The 20,577-nt window shown below is 39.3% G+C and overlaps 1 protein-coding gene across 14 annotated transcripts in view; it reads right to left on the reverse strand.

Moving 5' to 3' along the window:
• CHL1 (cell adhesion molecule L1 like) overlaps positions 1-20,577 on the reverse strand; it is a 125,732-nt gene that overhangs the window by 20,480 nt on the left and 84,675 nt on the right. For all 14 annotated transcript variants that reach the window (XM_068694328.1, XM_068694324.1, XM_068694320.1 and 11 more), the window contains 11 exons: positions 18,647-18,767; positions 16,164-16,348; positions 10,361-10,492; positions 9,792-9,929; positions 8,984-9,095; positions 8,066-8,232; positions 7,097-7,262; positions 5,945-6,069; positions 3,728-3,829; positions 3,321-3,518; positions 2,256-2,326 (listed from right to left, as the gene is read on the reverse strand). In XM_068694328.1, the coding sequence (XP_068550429.1) occupies positions 2,256-2,326; positions 3,321-3,518; positions 3,728-3,829; positions 5,945-6,069; positions 7,097-7,262; positions 8,066-8,232; positions 8,984-9,095; positions 9,792-9,929; positions 10,361-10,492; positions 16,164-16,348; positions 18,647-18,767 (1,517 nt within the window). The remainder of the gene's footprint in view (positions 1-2,255; positions 2,327-3,320; positions 3,519-3,727; positions 3,830-5,944; positions 6,070-7,096; positions 7,263-8,065; positions 8,233-8,983; positions 9,096-9,791; positions 9,930-10,360; positions 10,493-16,163; positions 16,349-18,646; positions 18,768-20,577) is intronic.

Raw genomic sequence — 20,577 nt, forward strand, 5'->3', positions numbered from 1 at the left:
ACAAATTTATAAAATATTAGAAGACATATAACAATGGCTTGTCATGAGACATTCTCCAATTGAGTTTCTTTCTCTGAAAATGTACCTCTTTAATTAATAATGTTAATTGGTCACATGCACTACCCCAAAATGATGTGTATGTGTTTTGGGGGGAGGTTACCAGTCCATTGAAACATCTGTGGATATTTTCCACCACATAAACTACTCAAAAATATTTCAATGAAACATTATACATATCAAATACATAACGCCTGATATGTAGCCAAGCCACACACAAAGCCCGGATCAGCACACCTTGGTCAGAGAAGTGCAGAAGCCTGAAATGAAACGACATCGACTGAGTGTCAGCAGAGCATTGTTTCCCACTGACCAACTCACCTCCTCGCATGTGGGGACTGAAGGTGATGCAAAGAGCATCTATAAAACTGAAACAGCTCTCTTCAAGGCATGCCAAAATAATGAGTGTTGTTCCATGGTATTAATTTGTCCTACGAGTTGACTTACCAAAAACTCATTGAATTCTGTTCAGCTGGGGAACGACAATGCTAAGCAAACCTAGCTCTTGGCCATGTGCAAAAATTCCCTTTTACTTGCTCTGAGGGTACAAGGACCAAAGCCATGCAACCTCCCATTCAGGACCTTCAGGATGACTGTGGTTAAAGGGCTGGTATACCACACAGCTTTCTAATAGGCCGTGCTGGGTTGAAGCTCTTCCACGGCAAAGAACCCATGGAATGGGATTTGCAAGAGAAGCTGGAGAAGTAAAAATTCCTACTCAAAAATAACTTCTTGTTTGGAATAAAATTTCAGCACTGCTTGACTCCTATTTTGATCTCCCTTAATGCTGCAAATCCTTGGCTGAAAAGCTAGTCACTAATGCTCATCTGGTCTCTTAATCCAAAGTAGGCAGATTAACATCATTTTGCAGCCTTTGTCTGCCAGAAATAGTATTTTTTTTTTTCTTTTTTTGTGAAATTCAGTGCCTAGCATTTTCTCTGGAAGGCGTGCAGAAAACACCATAAATAAATGAATATCCTGTTTATGACATTTAAATGATTCAACGAGATTTAACAAAGCCTGTCCGTCCCATTCTCTCTCTTTAGCCTCAATTTTCACTTTTACTTTTGCCATGTCTGAGCTGGGATTACTGGCAGGGAGGGTGATTCCTTCCCAGCTCAGCCAAGGCTTCAGCCCACTGCTGGCCCTAGCAGCTTCACCCACCCGTGATGAGTACCACCACTCTGCTTTTCCTCCAAGAAGCAGGTTTGTCTTCCCTGACTACATCATTCAGCAAAAATCCACTTTCAAATCCAAGTCAACAGATCTAGAGGGCCATCTCCTTTTTGGCATGATTATAGCCCGAAGTGCAAATTCACACTTGGGAAACATTTATTGTTCTTTGCTGCAAGCAGCAGATTGAAAAGTAAATCTCATGTAAATTGTGTTTAATTCAAGCCACAAAAAAAAATAAAATATGCGCCCTTCCACAGTTGTTGAAGCTTGTGTTAAATGGAGGAATATATATCTCTCTAAATTGTTGGCACAGAAGCTGTAAGCTTAAAAGTCAGAGAAATTGAAGTCTGGAAACCATCCTCAACACTTTTACGTGATTCCTTTGACACACGATCAGGAACTGTATCTGCACTCCTTTAGCTTGTGGTGTAGAAATTCAAACTCACATTCTCTTGGTCAAGTGATCTGAGTCACTGTCAAACCTCCAGGATCAAGGAGCAGAAACTCTGTGCCTGGCCAAGGAACAGGTCCTCTACCTGGCCCTGGCTGCTCCTCCTGCAGAGCAGGGTAAGACCATGGCTACTGCAAGCACTCCCTTGCATGCAAGAAGCACAGAAGAGGGGCATACTCTAGGTAATTCTCAACATACATACAGCACTTCTGTATTTCCTTACAGCCTGCAAAGTTTAGTTGGAAAAAGTTGCCTTTTGAAACAAAAAATGAATCTAGGGAAGGAAACCCAAACATTTAAGTAAATAATAATTTAACCTTCAACTGAAGTAGCATCAATGATGCTACCTACAGAATTTGCTAGTGTTTTCCAAAAAGCATTAACTTTAATTAATAGGGAGAAGGGGAAATAAAGTCAAGGGAACCATTATTTCTCTCCCTCTCTCTCTCTTTTTAAAAATGTATTTGCATTAAAACAACATCCTGATAAATTTCATGCTGCCCTAGGAACTGCTGCTTGAAGAGAGAACCTGTTCCCAATATTGTAGCATTGACAGACATGTTTGCATTACCTCCCATTTCATCACCATTTCATTTGGTTCAGAAGCTTCAACTCGGATGTTTTCTGGGTTCTTGTCTGGAGCTGGAACCACACAGGTAATAAGGTTAGTTTCCATATTTCTGTTTTTATTTGCATGTGTTATTTAAATAAGAAACAAATATGTATTTATTAAATACATATTTTAAAACTTTTCTTGTTTCCGTATTACTGAGAGTGAAAAACACCTAAACAAAGAGTGCTCATGAGCTTAATTACTTGGATCAGCAAAAGCTGCTGTGAACAAAATGAGTTGTTTATGCAGTTTTGATTCCTAAGTGCCCTTGTTGGTTGGAGCCACCAGCTAACATGAAACTGTGACTTTTGGATTTCAAAGCACCAGATGTAGGGGGATTATTAGGAAGAGATTTTTCTCCCTGTGGGGATAGTAAACAGAAGGTATATCATTAGTGGGGTGCACACAGCTGAAAAGCTGAAGAAAGACCTCGAATTGAAGTGAAAGAGAAAAAAAAAGAAAGAAAAATGCCAGGGAATGCAAATGCCAGGTTGAACAGTTGGCCTCTAAAATGACTTTCAGGGATACAGCATTTTCTGTTATGGTGAGAAATGCACTGTGAATGAACACTTTTGACAAGCTTATAGCTGCTGAAAGGCTCCCCATAAATCCTGAAAATTCTCACCAGCACCTGCATGTCCATAAATGGCTGCAACGAGCCTTAAAGGCACAAAATCAGCAGAGTTCAGAAAAGCTTTGTGTTACAGGTATGTGGGTAGGAAACACACTGCTAGCCATAGCAACAGAAATTCCTCATTTTGGCATCCCCAGACTGATGTCGGCAGCTGCAGGGGTGAATCCTCTCTTTGGCGAAGATACTTCCTTGGCATGCAGGATGGCTGGACTTGGCTTTGGTGTGTGCAGAGTGCTTCAGTGTCTCATCTCCTACCACACACATTGAGCAGAAAAAGTAGCACAAGCAACCTGACATCTTTGTGCCCCTCAGAAGGAAAAGAGGGCAATGCTATTCCTGGTAAAGCACTAAAAATATTCACATAAAAAAAACTAGATGGCAGTGTTTACCAGCTGGAGGCGTTGCATAGCGCAGCGATGGTTTACTAGGCTGGCTCCTTCCAACAGCATTCACGGACACGACACGAAACTGGTAATTCATGTACGGGGCCAGGGTCAGAAGGGCTGTGGTGTCATTCCCAGGGATTTGGGTCAGCTCCTGCCACCTCCCCGGCTCCCACTGGCTCTCTTCATACTCTATAATGGACTCTGTGGAGGAGAGAAAACAAGGCAGAGGAAAACAGGCAGCACCCGTATGAACTGCTTATAAATAGCAGGATAGAAATGAACTTAGAGTAAATTAACTGTCATAGTAAAACCGATTAAGGACGGCTTTGAGCACGGTTTGTTTATTCTGACAGCCGTGATGTGTCATTATGCTAAATGATGTGAGGTGATGCTACCAAAATCCTTCATACCATTAACAGGGCTGTTATGGCTGGCCCCAGCCTTCCAAGACAGTCGAACACTTCGGTTTTGATGTTCTGAGAGCTGCAGATCTTCTGGTGGATCAGGAACATCTGAGACAACAAAGAGCTGTCAAGAGTGTGGCAATTATTCCTGTTTATTTGGCATTTTTGAAAAGACTGGAACAGCAAGCTCCAGTGAAGGCAGTTGTAAAACATCTTCTGATTTCAAAATGGACAGGATTAGGAAAGTAAGAATTGCTTTTAAAGAGCCTGGTTTGTTACAGAAAAACACATTGAGTCTTCTGATTCTGCTTTCTCCCCTATAAATGCAATATCCCTTCTACAAGTGTATTTCCATATACTCTCATTAGCCTTGCTTGGAGCAACAGATTTTTCTGTGCAAATCATCACTAGGATTTATATAATCACTAATAGATATTGACACTGCTCTCAGCAGAAAGTTATATTAGAATCACTTGTATTTACTGTGGTGCAAACCAGAGTGCTAGGAGGAGGCTTGGCTCTCACAGTTATTGAACCTGGCTTTTAGAGCATGAGTGAAAGGATAATATTCATTATCACAGCCATGGGGATCTATATTAAAAGGAAACAACAAAATTCATTACTTGCCAGCTCAATTAGTGCTGTCCAGAGTTAGTTGTGTAGCTCGTGGTTGGTGTGATAACTGCACTGCACCTCCTGGGGACTAGCGTGGGACTGCCAAAGCCTTGAGCACAGGATGACCGTGCTGCTGCTCTGCACACACTAGAGCTTGCTTTTTATGTACGTGGTTGTCAATTTGAAATCTGATTATATTGGATTAGCCTGGTAATTGGATTGCATAAAATCTGTTGTAAAAGAACAATTTCTTATTGCAGGGGTCTAATGGTTACCCCTCATCCCTCCAAAGTCGCACACACTACTCCTCCTTAAACATGTAGTCTTGAACACAAAACTGCATTCACCAGGAAAACAATCTCAGAGCTTGTACAGGAAAGCTTCCTGGGAATGAAGCTAGAGTTTCAAAATCTAAAAAATGTATGGATCAAGGAAATGAAATTACGCAACTCTTGATGGGTGTTTGACCTCCTTCTGCCCCAACATTCTAACTACATTTTGGTTGACAATGTCATTTCTTACAGGAAAAGCAGCTGGCTCAATGAATAACACTGTCCCTGTCATTGTGAAAGCAATTAGTAGGGACTATACAGAGTTTTTAAAATAACAATGTTGAGTTTTTTGTTTTATATATAAGGGAACATCAAAAAGTTTAAAAGATTATGTTTGTGTGCTATGGTATATGGTGCTATGATTTTGTATTTGAAGACAGTGATGGTATATCTTTGAGGTATCCATCCTGCTCTCTGTTTATTAACACTAGAACAAATACCTAGAAGTATTCTAACAGAATACATCTTCTGCGCTCATTTGCCCATATTTTGCTATCTCCATCTGTTCCATGTTTAGTTCTTTAGTCGTCTCACAGGTCTTTCATTGCAAAAGCCTGAATTTTTTCATTTGGAAAATAACAGATACTGTTAATCCATCAAGACCTTTCTTAAGTACAATAAACAAGAAAAAACAAGCACAAGAATGTTTTTCGCCTTCTGTAAATCAACTTTTTAAAAACGAACAAAATGCTTCATGAAATTTTCATAAGTAACATAACAGTTTACAAACATCTTGAGTTATATACTACTAAAGAACACAGTACCATAAATGTGCATAGCATCTACTTAATTTACTATTTACTGAAAAATACCATTCATTTAAAGTGTGAAAATATCCTGAAGGTCAGATTGTCTTAGCTCCTGTTAGCAATCACTGCCAGAAATAAACAAAAATATAAAACAAACAAACAAACCAACCCTGAAATTAAAACAACACAAAACTCTCAGCAAAATAGCATTCTAGTGATTGTCTGATGTCCTTAGGTAAGTGTTAGAGGCTGATGTTGCAAAGGACTGCACATCACTACACAAATTCATCTCCTTAATTTTGAGCAGCCTTTCAGGACAGAAGACTGGTGGTAAGGATGCTCAAAACCAAGGTCAAGCTTCAGACTCTGTGGGTCAAGTCCTTTCTCTGCTATGAATTTACCATTTGCCACTGGGCAATAATTTATTACTGAGGTTTGGTAACTGAAATGGGTAAAAGAACTAATTAAACAAAAGTGCACACGCTATTGCACCAACCTGACTGCACACTAGGAAAATATCCTCTTACCAAGAACAATTAACCGTGATTCCGCTACAGCACTGTCTAGGGAAGTGCTAGCCACACACATATAAACTCCTTGATCCTCCAACGTCACACTTGAAATGAACAGTGTATCCATGTCCACAATTATCCTACAGGGCAAGAAAAAAGGCACATACAATTAAAAAAATATATAGAAAAATCTGTAAGATAAGCATATGTCTGACACTGTTCACTGAAAAACAGTTCTTGAATAAACTTGTTAAGGGAACATTTTGAATAACATAATTGCACGTTAGGCCTATTATTTGAAAATGCGATTGTAGTTGTATTATACACTGTGCTGTAGACTATTATTTGTATTTTGTAGCAATTTAGCCTCCATGGCTGGAAGTTGGCATGTCTTCTCTTGATCTGAAAAGAGCCACATTGATATGCATCAGCTGAGGGTTTGGCACATAGGGTTTTGGCACATAATTAATGAGGGAAATACACAGGCTTTGTGTATACATTTTTAAGAGGGCTGAGTAAAACCCAGCATTCCCAGCCCACCTGTGTCATGTCCTATGCACCAGGGGCAGTTGGCCTTAATGCAGGCCCATGGGTTCTGTCAGGGTGAAGACTGATCTGGTCTTTACCTGGAACTCTCTCCCCACCCTCTGTGGCCTCAGCAGGATCTTCTTCCATACCTCCTGCACTGCAGTGTTTAGAAAATAACCTTTCTGCTGTGACTAATTAATAAAGACATCAGTGTGCCCATTGTGGAACCTTTCATATGGAATAAAGTCTAGACTCCATCCCATTAAAGGGACAAACAGGTATAAACACAGGAAAATACTAGTTAAAAAATACTAGAAACAAAATCCCAGTTGACTACACGGAGTTTAGAGTTATATTTCTGGGTTAAACCAACATTTATGCAGCATTATACGATGACAGTGAGAGTAAACAAAAACAACAGTAATAATAATTTTCCAGTCACAGCTCAAAACTCATACAGATGCATATATATGTATGTAGACAAAATGCAGATCTAGTCATATATTGCATGAAGAATTCCTGCAGACATAAATTTGCATTTCAAGCTATTAAGTTTCATGTTTATTAATACTCATGTTCCAGCACTATACAGCATTATTTCAGCTGAGCTCAAGAAAACTCTTGTTCTTCTCTGCTTACCTGCTGTCTTGCGTGCTGTTGACTGGCAGCTGATCTCCATCTTTCCTCCAGGATAATTTGAAGCTGTTTTTCAAGTGTGAATCATACTCAGACTGACATTTCAACAAAATTGAATGTGATTTCAACACTCGGGGGTTCTTTGGAGTAATGACAATTTTTGTAGCATCTGGTGGATCACAGAAAACACTTTGATTAGGAGAGAGAAACTATTACATCAAATTTTCACCAAGCACTTCATATATAAAAATCAACCTCAGGAGCAATGATCATATCTTCACCTATCTATCTATCTATCTCTATATACAAACATTTCAAGCGGAGGAGGTTGGTTTTGAAATGGAGATTTGACAGGATATAATTTTATATCTTGAAAATTTCTATTTTAGTTCAGTCCAAACCAACATATTCAAGAAACACAAGTGCACACAAACACACAAAGTCACAGGTGAAAATACTTGTTAGCAGACTGTTATGAAATGAATGATAAAAAAAAAAAAAGCTTGAATATGATTTTTATGTCCAATTGCCATTTGAAATAGGCTTTGGCAATGACCCAAGAAAAATTACAAGCTTATTAAAGTCGAGTGAGAAAAAAATATTGCAATCAAGTTTGTTCTTTTAATTGACTCTAATTTAAATGCAGAAACAGATGAATAAGTAGGAAGAAAGCACTTGGCTTCACTTCTCTATACAGTGAAATACTGCTTTGTGAGAATTTTATTGTACATTTTCATGTTTATTATAATTGTAAAACTTACAAAGCAAAGAGACTGGCCTGAAATAGAACACAAATTATTTTTTTTTCTTGAGTTAGTTACAGCAAACTGAGAGTGTTTTTGAGGACTTTGCTAATTGAGTATTGAAGTTGTTCATTGTTTTTACTTTTTACTAAGTATCTATTTAAGTAAAAAAAAAAATGTAAATATAAAACCTTATCAAAGGTCTTTCTATTCATAAGTGAAACATTACCTCTTATATCCAGATTTGCTGTGATTGCTCTTTTTCCAACCGAGTTTGAAGCCCAGCAAGCATATGATCCTGAGTCGTCTTTCTTTGTTTCTTTGATCTCTAGGGTGCCATTTTTATTTAATTCATAGCGTAATGCTGAGAGTGGCTCTACGCTATCATCCTTAGTCCTAAAGAGGATAATAGTTATGGCTTATTTCTGGTGTTGTAGGAACTATTATTTCACAGAAACATAGAATGGCTCGTGTTGGGAGGGACCTTAAAGATCATCTAGTTCCAACCCTCCTGCCATACGTTTTCATATTCCATGGTTTACAGATAGTTCAGGGGACTCAGGAGTCTGGGGTCAGCAAGTCACTTTACTTACATGCAGGCAAATCATAAAGGGACATAAGCTTTCTGCAAACCTAAAATACATTGACAGTGTCTACCAAGATCTTTAAACTACTCTGGCTGAGTCTTTAATCCATAGCTGTCATGTGCAATTTTATTGCACCTGTCAAGTGCTATGGCAATCCAGTGATTTCCAACTGCATGGAACCATTTCCAGGTGAACGTGCTCTGTAAGTCATTGCCTTTCAACCCCAGCAATGTGTCCAAACTTTAAAAATTACCAATGTTAAACTAACACTGATGAATTCGCAGCAGGATTTGGCTACATAAGGCATGGTTCTGCTTAATTAATATCCCAACACCTCTTCACGCAGGTATTGAGGACTTTCATTAACTGTTTTTCCACCCCCTCTTTAAATCAATGTGGCAAGGTTCTTGAGGAAAAGTATATTTATTAAAAAATATACATATATTAAACACATTTTTGTTACAAACTGCAAATTTTAATTCCACAACATGAGCACATGAGTGTTTGGGAAGCCTGTTTGAACTTGTTTCATGTGAAGAAGTGAGTTCTCAGTAACTTACCATCTAATATCTGCTGCAGGCGAGGCAAAAATTTCACAGTGCAGGAAGGCACTGTAACCCACAACTGTGGCATAGTTTTCACCATCTGAGGTCAGTATTAAGGGAGCAATATCTGCAGAACAGAATGAAAAACAAGCAGCACTGAACTTCAGAACTGGGAATATAAATACAGTCCCTGCATCACACCCTTTTCACACCATACAAAGGTCAAAGGCTTGGCCACTTAGCAGGAATTTCACTGCCTTTTTGCTCCTGCACTGAGCAACTGAGTTCCCATAAGCCTCAATGACAAAGATAACAGTGGTTGACTGCTGGACATGTCAGACCATGAGAGCTCAACTCCAAGACAAAAAACAGACTAGTTTTGCTTCCTCTAGAGACTTCTCTTATTAAATAAATTCCCATGACAATCTGTCTTCAACGAAAAGGCTCAGTATCACAACTGAAATTAAAGATTAACAATAAACTGTACACTTAATAATTTAAAAACACAGTTGTGGCCACAATCTAGTCCCCAGTGGTCTTAATACATTTGAATTCCAAAGATTTTGAGCCCCAAACAGCTATATTGTTAAAATAAGAAATATATAAAAGCTCATGACCATTCAAGCTAAGTGTATAATGTTACCCATGATAAGGCTTGTTGCACTAGTTTGGACAACGTATTTCTTAAAATCCAGGGCCAATGCAACAGAACAGAGACCTGGTTAATAATCCCACAACTATTCTGAAGACTTAAGAGGTATCAAAATTGGAAGATTTAGTTACATTTTTCTTGATAAACTTGAAGAGTTGGGAGACTACTCACTGAGGACATTCACGTTGGCGCTAGCAAGGATGGTACCATGCTTGTTGCTGGCCTCGCACTGGTACACGGCACTGTCCTGAAGCTGAAGGTTGGTAAGGCTGATCTCTCTGGCAGAGATTCTCCCTCTGAAGGTCCTACCTGAAAAGAGCCAGACTTTTTCAATTTTCAGTTCAAACCAAACCATATATAAAGTTTCAAAACAGTAGTGATAACACCAACACACCAGGAAGCAGGGCCTGTGCTCCCCAGACTCCAGCAAGTCTTTTGTGCTAATTCTGAAGCAGTAAGATCAAGAGACCTCAAAAGCACAAGTACCACCCCATATCCCAAACAGATGGGAGCAATACAGGGTTACGTACTCACAGCCACTCCACACCTGCACCTCTTTCACCTCCCTTCAAGTTCATGTTTAAATAGAAGCCTTATTAATTGAATATGAAAATATGCTTAAACAGATGTCACACAAGACATTATTTAGTGCATTAGGTTTTTTGTGCATTCCAGGGGCACAACACAGACACGTCCTATCCAGCCACCTCCTAAAGAAGGCTGTAGGACCTTGCACTTACTGTCAATGGGCATCCCGTTAAGTTTCCATTGAATGGTTGGCTCTGGGTTGCCAATCGCCTCGCACAGCAGCACAAGGTTTGTTCCTACGCTGTAAACACCACCTTCTGGCTCCTTAATCCACCGAGGAGGCTCTGTAGAGAGGGGACATGGCAGGTAGCAGGTGACACAGCAGGACAAGCCTGACTGCTATTACCGTGGTTCTCCAGGAGATGGCAAACGCTACCAGCAGTTGCCACCAGCTCCTAGCAGCCTTTTGTGCAACCGGAGCGTACTTCATGCAAACCAATGCTACAAAAGGTAAAATTACCATTAGTATACATCAGTTTCTGTCCTTCAGGCTTTGTAAAATGCAAATGTCAGAGGGAAGAGTGTAGGATATGGGCAGTGTTTACCGAAGTGGAAAACAAATGCAGAGAAGATGAGAGGTGAGAGGCTGGGGAGGGAGGTAAACTTAATGGTGTCAGCATTTTCACAAGGACCCTCAAACATAAGGCTGTGGTCTCTGAAATGACGTGAGACTATTTCAGCTACTCAAACAAGATGCAAATAACCATTCAGCTCGAATACTCAGCAGACATGAGCAAATGGCTTGCATTGGCTTGCCCAGGAGCAGCCGGAGGGCAGAGCATGATGATGCAGAGGCGATGCTGAGCACCTCCATCTGCTAATCTGTGGGTGCTGAGGAAACACATTGTGCTTTTCAATATCCCGCTTTTCCACCCTATATTCATCTCCGATGCTGATCCATAACATATTTAGATATGATGTGACATTTTCTGACCACTGATTGAGGACCAGTCCTGAAAAGTCCCCCACAGGGTGGTGGTAGAGGAGCAGCGTTTTCCTGCTGCATTCTCTTTCCCCAGCACTGGCAGCTAAACCAGAGCAGCCCCTGAGCATCAGCTACCCAGAACTCGTTGGAAAAACAAACAAACAAAAAACCACAACAACTGTAAGGGAGGGAAGGAACAGAGAGGAAAAATAAATCATTAATCTCGTGACAGCTTTCTGATATCTACAGACCAAATTCAGATCCCTGAGCCTGCATACATTTCAGAGGGCGTCCTTAATAAATAAATAAATAAATTGTATTTGTCATTACCTCTCCTTGAGAAACAACAAACTTCCACATTTTAGTTCCAGACATGTCACTACCTCTTTTGCCTGCCCTAAGCAGATCACTGGACCCCTCCTTCCCTGTTTGAAAAAGATGAGCTAATGTATGGGATACATGAGGATTCATTAGTTAATGCTCATAATACGCTTTGAAGATTAACAGAGCTGTTGCTTGGTAATACATCTCCAGATGTTATCTGTGTGATATATTAAAACAAAACGTCATAGCTCACACAGATATATTAAAAAATACCTCTGATGTGTGATAAACAAGAGCTTCTACACAAACTCCACTATTTCCACAGTAGAGAACCCACGTAGAGGCATTGACTAGCAACAGCTAAAGAATGAACTAAATGTAAGACACCAAAGCTTATCAAAAATTATAACATTATAACATAGCATTTCATTCACAGAACAGATTCCTTCTCCTGCCTGCCTCGCTGCAGAGCTGTTTGCCCTCCTGTAGTGCAGCATGTAACATGATCACACTTGCTATGCTTCCTTTTATTTGGTTCCAGGAAAAACCTGCATGCAGCAGAACATTTTGGGTTTGCAGATCTCTTATTTTTTCTCTAATACATTATGCATACATCAGAGAAAGACAGGTCAAAGGCATGGAGGTGAAAAGGTTCTAACAATCCTAATGATTTTTTTCCCCCAACTACATCTGCCACAAGCACCATATTTGAGACAGGATGTTTTGGAGGAGGTGAGACACTAAGCAAAACCTGGATACAAGCTACACTATAGAGCCCTTCCTATTTTAATTTGTGCATACACTTTTGAAAGTGAGCTGCAGATATATTACACTGTTGCCTTCCTTTTTCAGTATGGGAATTGCTGTGGTTGCCCCAAGGAAGTGATGCAGCTGTGAAGCTTCAGTCAATGAGATTTTGTCAAGTATGAAATGTAATTTCACAGAAAGACTGAAGAACCTCTCTTCTTTGTGGCAGATATGCTATAGTACTTATAAGTATATAAAATGTAAGAATAAAAAAATATACACATACAGTCTAGCAACCACAATAACCTGTGGTTGGACAGACAAATCTGCCATTAATCTGCACAAGCAAAGTGGTATAGCTTACGTTTCACTGCATAATGCATTCTTCTAGGTAAGAGTTATAGATGTGGTCAGCCCAATCAAGAGATTTATGTCATTATAGGAACATAATGAGAGGTCTGAAAACAAAAGGGATCTAAAATGGTCATCTAGTCCATACTTCTGCCACAACACAAGATCACCTACACCTAGAGCATTCCTGATGGATACAAACCTCTACAGCCTCCTGTGCTGTCTACAGCAGTACTATCCTTTTCCCCATAACTAGAACAGACTTAACGTTAACCAAATTCACCTCATTGTAGTTTAGATCTACAGTATTATGCCCAGGGGAGAAAGGGAATATTGTGTTACTGTGAAGAAACTTTTGTACATTTGAAGGCTGTTATATGAACCCCAGATTCATCCTTTCCTAAATTAAACATATCTATCCATTTATTCTCAAAGGCCACGTTTTTGAAATCTTGACTACCCTTACTGGCTTTTCTGTATTGTCTTGAGTAAATTCCATCCTCGATGTGAAACTGGATGTTACGTGAGGCCTTATCAGTTCTCAGTAGTCTTTTTTCACAAACAATGTTTTTCTTTAACCTTTCCAGGATGATTTTTCTTTTTCTGCAAGGACAGTATTTCTGAGCAGAGTTCAGCTTGTGATCCAATACATCCTCCAGACCAGTCTAACCAGACATTTTCCATCCTGTGTTTATGAAGCCAATTAGTGCTGCCTGATGAGAATTTGCACTTGTGCTTACTGAAGCCCATCCTTTTCATTCCAGACCATTTTCCAAATTTGTCAAGATCATTTCAAATTCTCTCATATCTTCCCATGGGCTGACAATCCATCCCACTTTGGGGTTATCATCTGCAGATTCAGATACAGCTATCACCTTTCCCAGTGAAAGGCTGAGAACTACAGCTTGAGTCTCATTAAAATGACTGGGCATGTATGTACATCACACTAGTTTTATTTATTTTCCTCTAACTCAGTAATGAAAGTAGCTGCAAAGGCCCTTAGGTATTCCATCATCACTATAATTAATCATTATATTGCAATTATTTCTATTAAACACAACCCAGAAGCCTCAGTTAAGATCAAGGTACCATTAGAACAGGCACTATGATAGTGACAAGATGTTGAAGTTGTATATACATTTTCTATTAGGCTTAGGGTATTATACACAATAACCAAATAAACAAACATTTTAGATCTAGACAATTTGAGAGCTTGTTTTGCTTTTTTTTTTTTTTTTTTTCTTTTTTAATAGTTTATTCTCTCCCTCTAATAACAATAATAGCCTTTTTGTGCCTCTTCCAGTGTTCCAGGCTACATCTTTCCTCGCAGAGAGAGATTAAAATGTTCAAGCAGTCAAGCAATTTGCTGGCTGAATATTTTCAGATACTGGGTAATAATTGCCTGAATCTTTGCCTTCAGAGTACTGTAGGATTAGTAAGTGGGCTGCATGAAAATATCATAATTTCAGGCTGTTATTTAGAAGGCTGTGGTGTTGCTTTGAGATCCTCAAATACCAGAAAGAAGAACAGAAAAAAGTGAAATAGTGCAGGAACAATAACCAAGTCCTCATTTCTACTCCAGCACTAAATGGAGAATAGTTCGTGGTTAAAGACTGAGATTTTTTTTCCTTTCATATTTAAATTTTCTTCTCCCTGCACACATCTTTTGAGAAGTGCCTATCAGGCATAAGGATGTCATATGTCAGCATAACTTCCCTGAAACCAACTGAAATTAATGCTCACTTCCACCAGCTCAATACCTGCCCTTGAGTGTGCACATAAGAGTCACTACAAGAATGATGAACATACCCATCTCTACTGAATGTTAATGACATTTTCTGGTTCAAAATTATAGAAAAAGATGGTATTTTTTGCTCAGTTTTACCAAGATAACATGCATGTGATGACCTAGTAGGATGAATTCCTGTTACTGACAGCATCCAACATTAGTTACACAAATGGAAAATTAATTTAATAGGAATTGCATAAACATTTTTTATATTGCAATTGTTAGAGTCATTTTCTTTACTTCTTTCTTTATTAAAATGATTGTTTGTTAATGAGTAGGAATAACAATTTGCCCAGAAGCCTTCCTCCCTCTAGAGACTGGGGGAGAAGAGGGGTCAATAATCTGAACTGCTTAATTAATGTTATTTCCCTGGTATTTTGGTATTTGCAGCTCCTGCAATTTCTTTGAAGAATTCAATTTTTACAGGCGAGAAAATCATAGCCAGATTGTTAAAATATTCAGCTAGAGCAGAGATGCTCCAAACCATCTGGAATGATTTCTAGGAGTCAGCACTTCCCCTCCATTGCAGCTGAAAACTTGCCATGCCCTGGTATCCCCCTCTGCCTCACTTCCAGGAAGGGAAAGAAGACTATGACACACCAGGCTGTGTCAAGTGAAAGGGGAGAATTCTTCACAAAGGGAGAGAAAAGGCTCTTCCACAGCTAATGAGTAAATAAAAAGCAGGTAGCTGAAAGCACGTGTCCTCCCGCCATGACTTCTTGTGACTAAAGAGTGAGAAAAAGCACAGATTAAAATGAAGCGGTTGACAGACCCTGGCAGTTTAATATTGTTTTTTTTTGTTTGTTTGTTTGTTTTTTTCCTCTGCAGAGCAGAGGCTGAAGAATTTTTTCATCAGCAAAGAGAAAATGCTTTCACCACATTTTTCAGCTGTGCTTCAGAATACTTGTTTGCAGCTATTTATGGGGGGCATTACTGAAAGAGTCATGGTGGCAGTAATACTTCTGCAGGGCTCACTTGTCCCTGTTAAATCTCACTCAAGCTTTTCTTTGCTCCTACAAAAGGAAGTGAAGGAGAGCAGCATCCACACCTGCATTGTATGAAATGTCTGGGGAGTAAGGGAACATCAGGTGGAAGGAGGGAGAATAGGCACCAAGTGCCTCTACCTGCACTATTTGCAAGACACCTGTTATGAAGGTACCTTGGCTGATTTCATTATTCTCCTTACTTCCACTGGCAACAAATAAAATAAAATAAAAAATAATTAAAAAAAAAAAAAAAGAAAAAAAACACTCTTAGCTCAAGTTGTTCCAATACAAAGCTGATAGCAGAACACACAGAGGAGGGCAAGAGAGGAGTGGTACTATAGGCATTTAATTTTGATGAAAATCAAAGATAGAAAACTGACATAAACAGACCTCTGATCTGGCCTGGTATGGCCATTTTCATATTTTTTTAAAGAGCAAGTAGAATAATTACATCTTCTGGTCTGAGTTTCAGATTAATACAAGACATTTTGTCAATATCTCTGCTTGAATAACTCACATCTTAATGTATTGGATCTATAATTCACTCACACATTTGTACTTCTGCTCAGTGGTTTGTAAAGCCTTCATGGCTCAGGAAAAAAATAACAAAAAAAAAAACATTAACTCTATTCAAAAACAAAACAAAACAAGAAAAACAATGCTCTTTTCTGCCAGCTTCCCAACACTACAAGGCTGGTTCTACTAGCATAAATTGATACAGCTGGTTGAGTTTTTGGATCATCTGAAGTGATATTAGCAAAAGTTCTTATTTACTTCCCACTGACTACCTTTCAGTGTTCAAAATAAAAAGTTTAGTTAAATGTACTCCGTACCTTCCACATGAACATGGAATTCGTGTTTTGTTCTGCCCATGGGGTTGCTCGCCGTGCACTGGTAAGTTCCTTCATCAGCGGCAGACACTTGTTCTATCTTCAGGATCTTCCCAAAATTTTCTTTTACTGATTTGTCCTTGGGCAAATTTCCAGTAACTTTGACCCAGCTTAGATGAGGAGTTGGGCTAGTAGCAAAGAAAAGAAAAAAAAGATTTTGAGTTGCATACTAGGATGCTGTTATTTATGTTACAGGTTTCATTTTAGCAGAGCCTCTTTAGTTAATACAAGCTATATTGCAGGCTATAGACTATTGTTAGTCTATACTGTTCCTTGATTTGAAGGACCCCTATGAATAAATCCTTCACAGCCAAACCCAGGCTATGGCACAAGACTGCATTCCTTGTAAACACATTGGCATGAACTGTGTCAGAGGGAATGGGGTATATTTCGTCCGATTCCAAAAGGGCACTTGAGGACAGACAAGGAGGTAAAGACTTCATTACAGTGACTTCACTCAGTGCCCTGCTGGGTTAGGAAGATGTCCAGCCATTGGAGATGGCTGAAAATATTCTTACATGTTTAGAAAGCAAGTGGCAGTGACACAGAAATTCAGGACAGACTGCTGCATGCACAGTCCCAGCTGGGATTCACGACCCCGACACCATACACTGTGTCATATCTGCTTACTCTTGTGTCCATCTGTCATTGTGGCAGAATGCCCAGGCACAAGCCACTCAAAGCCCTAGGTACTAAGAAATTATGGTTTTCCAAGAGCAATAAGCTCAAACTGTACAAACTATTTCCTGCAAGGGTACTTTTCCTGCTCTTGTACCAAAGTCAGGCACCGTGTTGTCTCGGTGTTGTACTGAGGCAATGCCCACCTGACACCGGTGTTAGTCAGAATATAAGTCTTCAGAAACAACAGATTGGAAATGTACTTATTTCCTTATTTTGCAGTTGGCTGCCCCTGATATTAGTTACTTGAAATCTGGCTCAGTCTATCCGCTTCCGTGATTTGTGGACATTTGGTTGGATGGATTGGCAGAGATATAGGCAAAGCTGATCATTTTTCTGCTGGAAGTGGGAAATTTAACAAATATTTTATTTTTTCTAAATGCTGTGGTTTCAAAGGGTTTCCATGGAAAAATATTAATTCAATGAAAGAACCTGAGAAATAAAGTTCCTCCTGAGAAGAGAAGCTCTCAAAGAAGTACTTTGTCTTCTTTTAAAAGTGACTACTTTAAAAAAAATGCTTTTTGTTTGAAAATTAAAAAAAAAAATCTTGGAAACAAATGAATGAAATTAATATATTTTGTTTTGACTATAAACAGCTTTATTATTATTATTATTATTCCTTTCTCTTCTTGTATATGGTATTAGTTCTTGCACATGAAGATTCATATTTGTATATTTCCATGGTGATTTGTCTATTCAGTACCTTGACAACACTGTAAACTCATACCCATGGATTTGTGGAGGTTCATGGGCCTGTGAATTAGCTTGATGGGCAGTGAATTAAACAAGGAAATGCTGCAACAGGGAACTAAAACTCACTGCAGATACTTGGAGCAGATCCAGTAGAGACAAGTAATTCACCTTCTCTCAAAAGATGGCAACCAACTGCAGAGGCATAATCTTGCCAGCCCAAATGAGCGATGCCCTTTCAAGTCCACATGGAAAAACAAAATGTCCTAAACATGTTTGTTCAGGCAGATAAATATCCTGATTTTGGAATTTTATAGAGGGGATAATTGCACAGCCTTTAATATGAGTTATCTCTCTGCTAACCACAGTCTGTGTTCACAGACCTGCAGCTCCACAATACAGCACAATAATTTAAGACTCCATTTAACAAAAAGCTCTATCACAAATAAACCAGAAGCGACTGTGCTTTCATTGTGGGTTTAGTGGTTGCAGAGATTTTCGCTTTATCCATTTCTCTAGTGGCAACTCTTCAAGGGCGGACTGTTGCATCTACAAGCAGATAGTAAAATTGGAAAACTGGACTGAGGGCATAGTGGGGCGTATTTCTGCTCTGAGCTACTGCAGCAGGAACAAGGTCCAGAGAGGTATTCACAGCTTCATTGTGAGGACTGCACTTAAATCATGTATTTAGCCTTTTGCTTTCTTTACTTACCTTATATTGTCCTGTTACTTACAATGAGGAACAAATTTATTCTGATCTCATTTCCCAGCACATACCATCTGCTTGAACCCTTCCCTGTATTATTACAGTGAGCATATCCTCACTGAAATATTCTGCCATGCTTAGGACAGACAGAGTCACAACTAGAGCTGTCAAAACTCTGTGCAGCTTTACAAGGAGCATGCATGCTCTAGAAAAACTTTACATAAATGTTCAATTTAAAACTGAACAGGTATGTACATACATTTTTAGGAGAATAATTTTTAACTTAGCTTTTTCATTCCTCAGTTATGTTTCAAAAGGTGAATAAGTCTGTGCATTATTGTGCGTTACTCACAGCCCTTCAGCAATACACTCGAGTAGCAGGACACCTCCCTTGATAACAGTGACTGATGAGCTACTTCCAGCAGATTCAGGAGGGATCAGCAGTTTGGGTTTTCTTTCCTTGATAAAATTTGCTAAAATAAAATAAAAATGAAATAAAATAAGTTAGATATGAAATCTTAGAGCCTTTGCTTATCCTTCAATACTGCTACAAATATTACTCCTGTCAGAAGGCTTCTGACATCAATTTGTAAATTTTCTTTTTGATTTATATGATTTAAGACCAATCCAGGACTCTCCCATTTCTCCTTCTTACAGTCAGAAAATAGATACAGGAATAACAGCAGGCAGAGGTACTAAGGAAGCTTCATTTTCTAAGGTTTCAGGTCCTGAATTCCAAACATCGGCCCCTTTCTATCATAAATCTTGGCCAATTTTTGATACACTGGCCATTTCAATCACTGACCTGGTGTGCACTGTCTTTCTTAGCACCTTTGCTCTGCATTGACTCCATCATCTTTTAAATCTCAGATGGAAACACATCTTTCCGAATTTAATATCCTACAAAATTGTCCATCTTGTTATAATTATTAAATCTATGGTAATGGAGATACAATTTGTATCGAAGACTGTTTAAATAATAAAACAAGATTGACCTGCATTTGATTTCAACGGACCATTTGTTCCAGCCGCCCAAACAATGGTTTCACGACAAAATATGCATAGAGTTAAACGGCTATCCAGTTATCACTATAATAACAATTAACATGGTAATGAATGTCCCCAAATGGTAGTACTTCTACAAAAATAGTTCCAGATGATTTGGTGAAATGCTACATACATGTATATCTTTCTGGAAAATCTTGTCTTTTTTTCACCCCCTTGCTTTTTGTTTTTACAAACCAATGTCACAAGTGCTCCAAGCTGCAGCAGAACACTTTGGTGCCCCTGGGCATGCTCACCTGCTTTCCATCTGCCCCTCGCCACCTGCTTCCAAAGGCAGGCAGGCAGTCCCCCTCCCAGACACAAGAGTTCAGGCATTTCTCTGAGGCATAACCATTTTTTGGAGTGTCAGTCTCTCCACGCAAACCCTGCCTGTTCTGCTCACAAATGGCAGCAGCCTCCATGGGCAAAGTCTTGAGGATTTATCAGTGCTTTGAGCTATCTATCCCCAAACGGTTAGGAAGGACCCTCTTTTCAAAAACTCCAGCACTTGTCCAACAGAACAAGGTCTTTTGAGAGTTTCGAACTTGGCATCTTAAAATTAACAGACACTCTCAGGAGGAATTTAACTAAAATAAATCAGCATCAAAAGTTAAATATGAAAAAACAGACTCTCATTCTTAAGTATTTTAAAATGAAGTTAATGGGGCGGAGAACTGCAAGAATAACCACTATCTGCCTTCTGACTTATCCACATTGTCTGCATAAACTTCAGCATTTTCAGGATATGGCTCCACAAAGAAGTGGACACAGAACAAGGGGAGACATGAATCCCCAGGATGAGAACTGCTTTCTTGGAGTGCTTACCTGTGGTGCATATCAAACAGCACAGTACAGAGGCAAACCATCTCACACTCATCCTGCATACAGCTACAGACGTGCACAATTAACACAGAGCAGCTAAACCTCTGCAAATCCAAGCCTTAAGCTCGCCCTGGAGTAATGCAGCCCCAGGGTGACCTGTTAGACATGAATTCATGGTTCAGAGGACAGCAGCCTAATGCCAGCGTCTTCCTCACCACCAGAGGAAGATTCAGAGAATCCAGCTCCTGTTCTGAAATGATAACACAAGAAACCCAGGACGCCAGTCTCCTTCCTTATATTACATTATGAGATGCAAATGTTTCTGTCTTGAGTAAGAAGACCTCTTTGTTAAAAATCCTTCAATTTTCTGTCAAAAAGTACAAGATGAGCAAATTGTACTCCACGGACCACTTAAAT

This window comes from Anas acuta, chromosome 11, assembly GCF_963932015.1.
Source record: "Anas acuta chromosome 11, bAnaAcu1.1, whole genome shotgun sequence".
Lineage (NCBI taxonomy): Eukaryota > Metazoa > Chordata > Aves > Anseriformes > Anatidae > Anas > Anas acuta.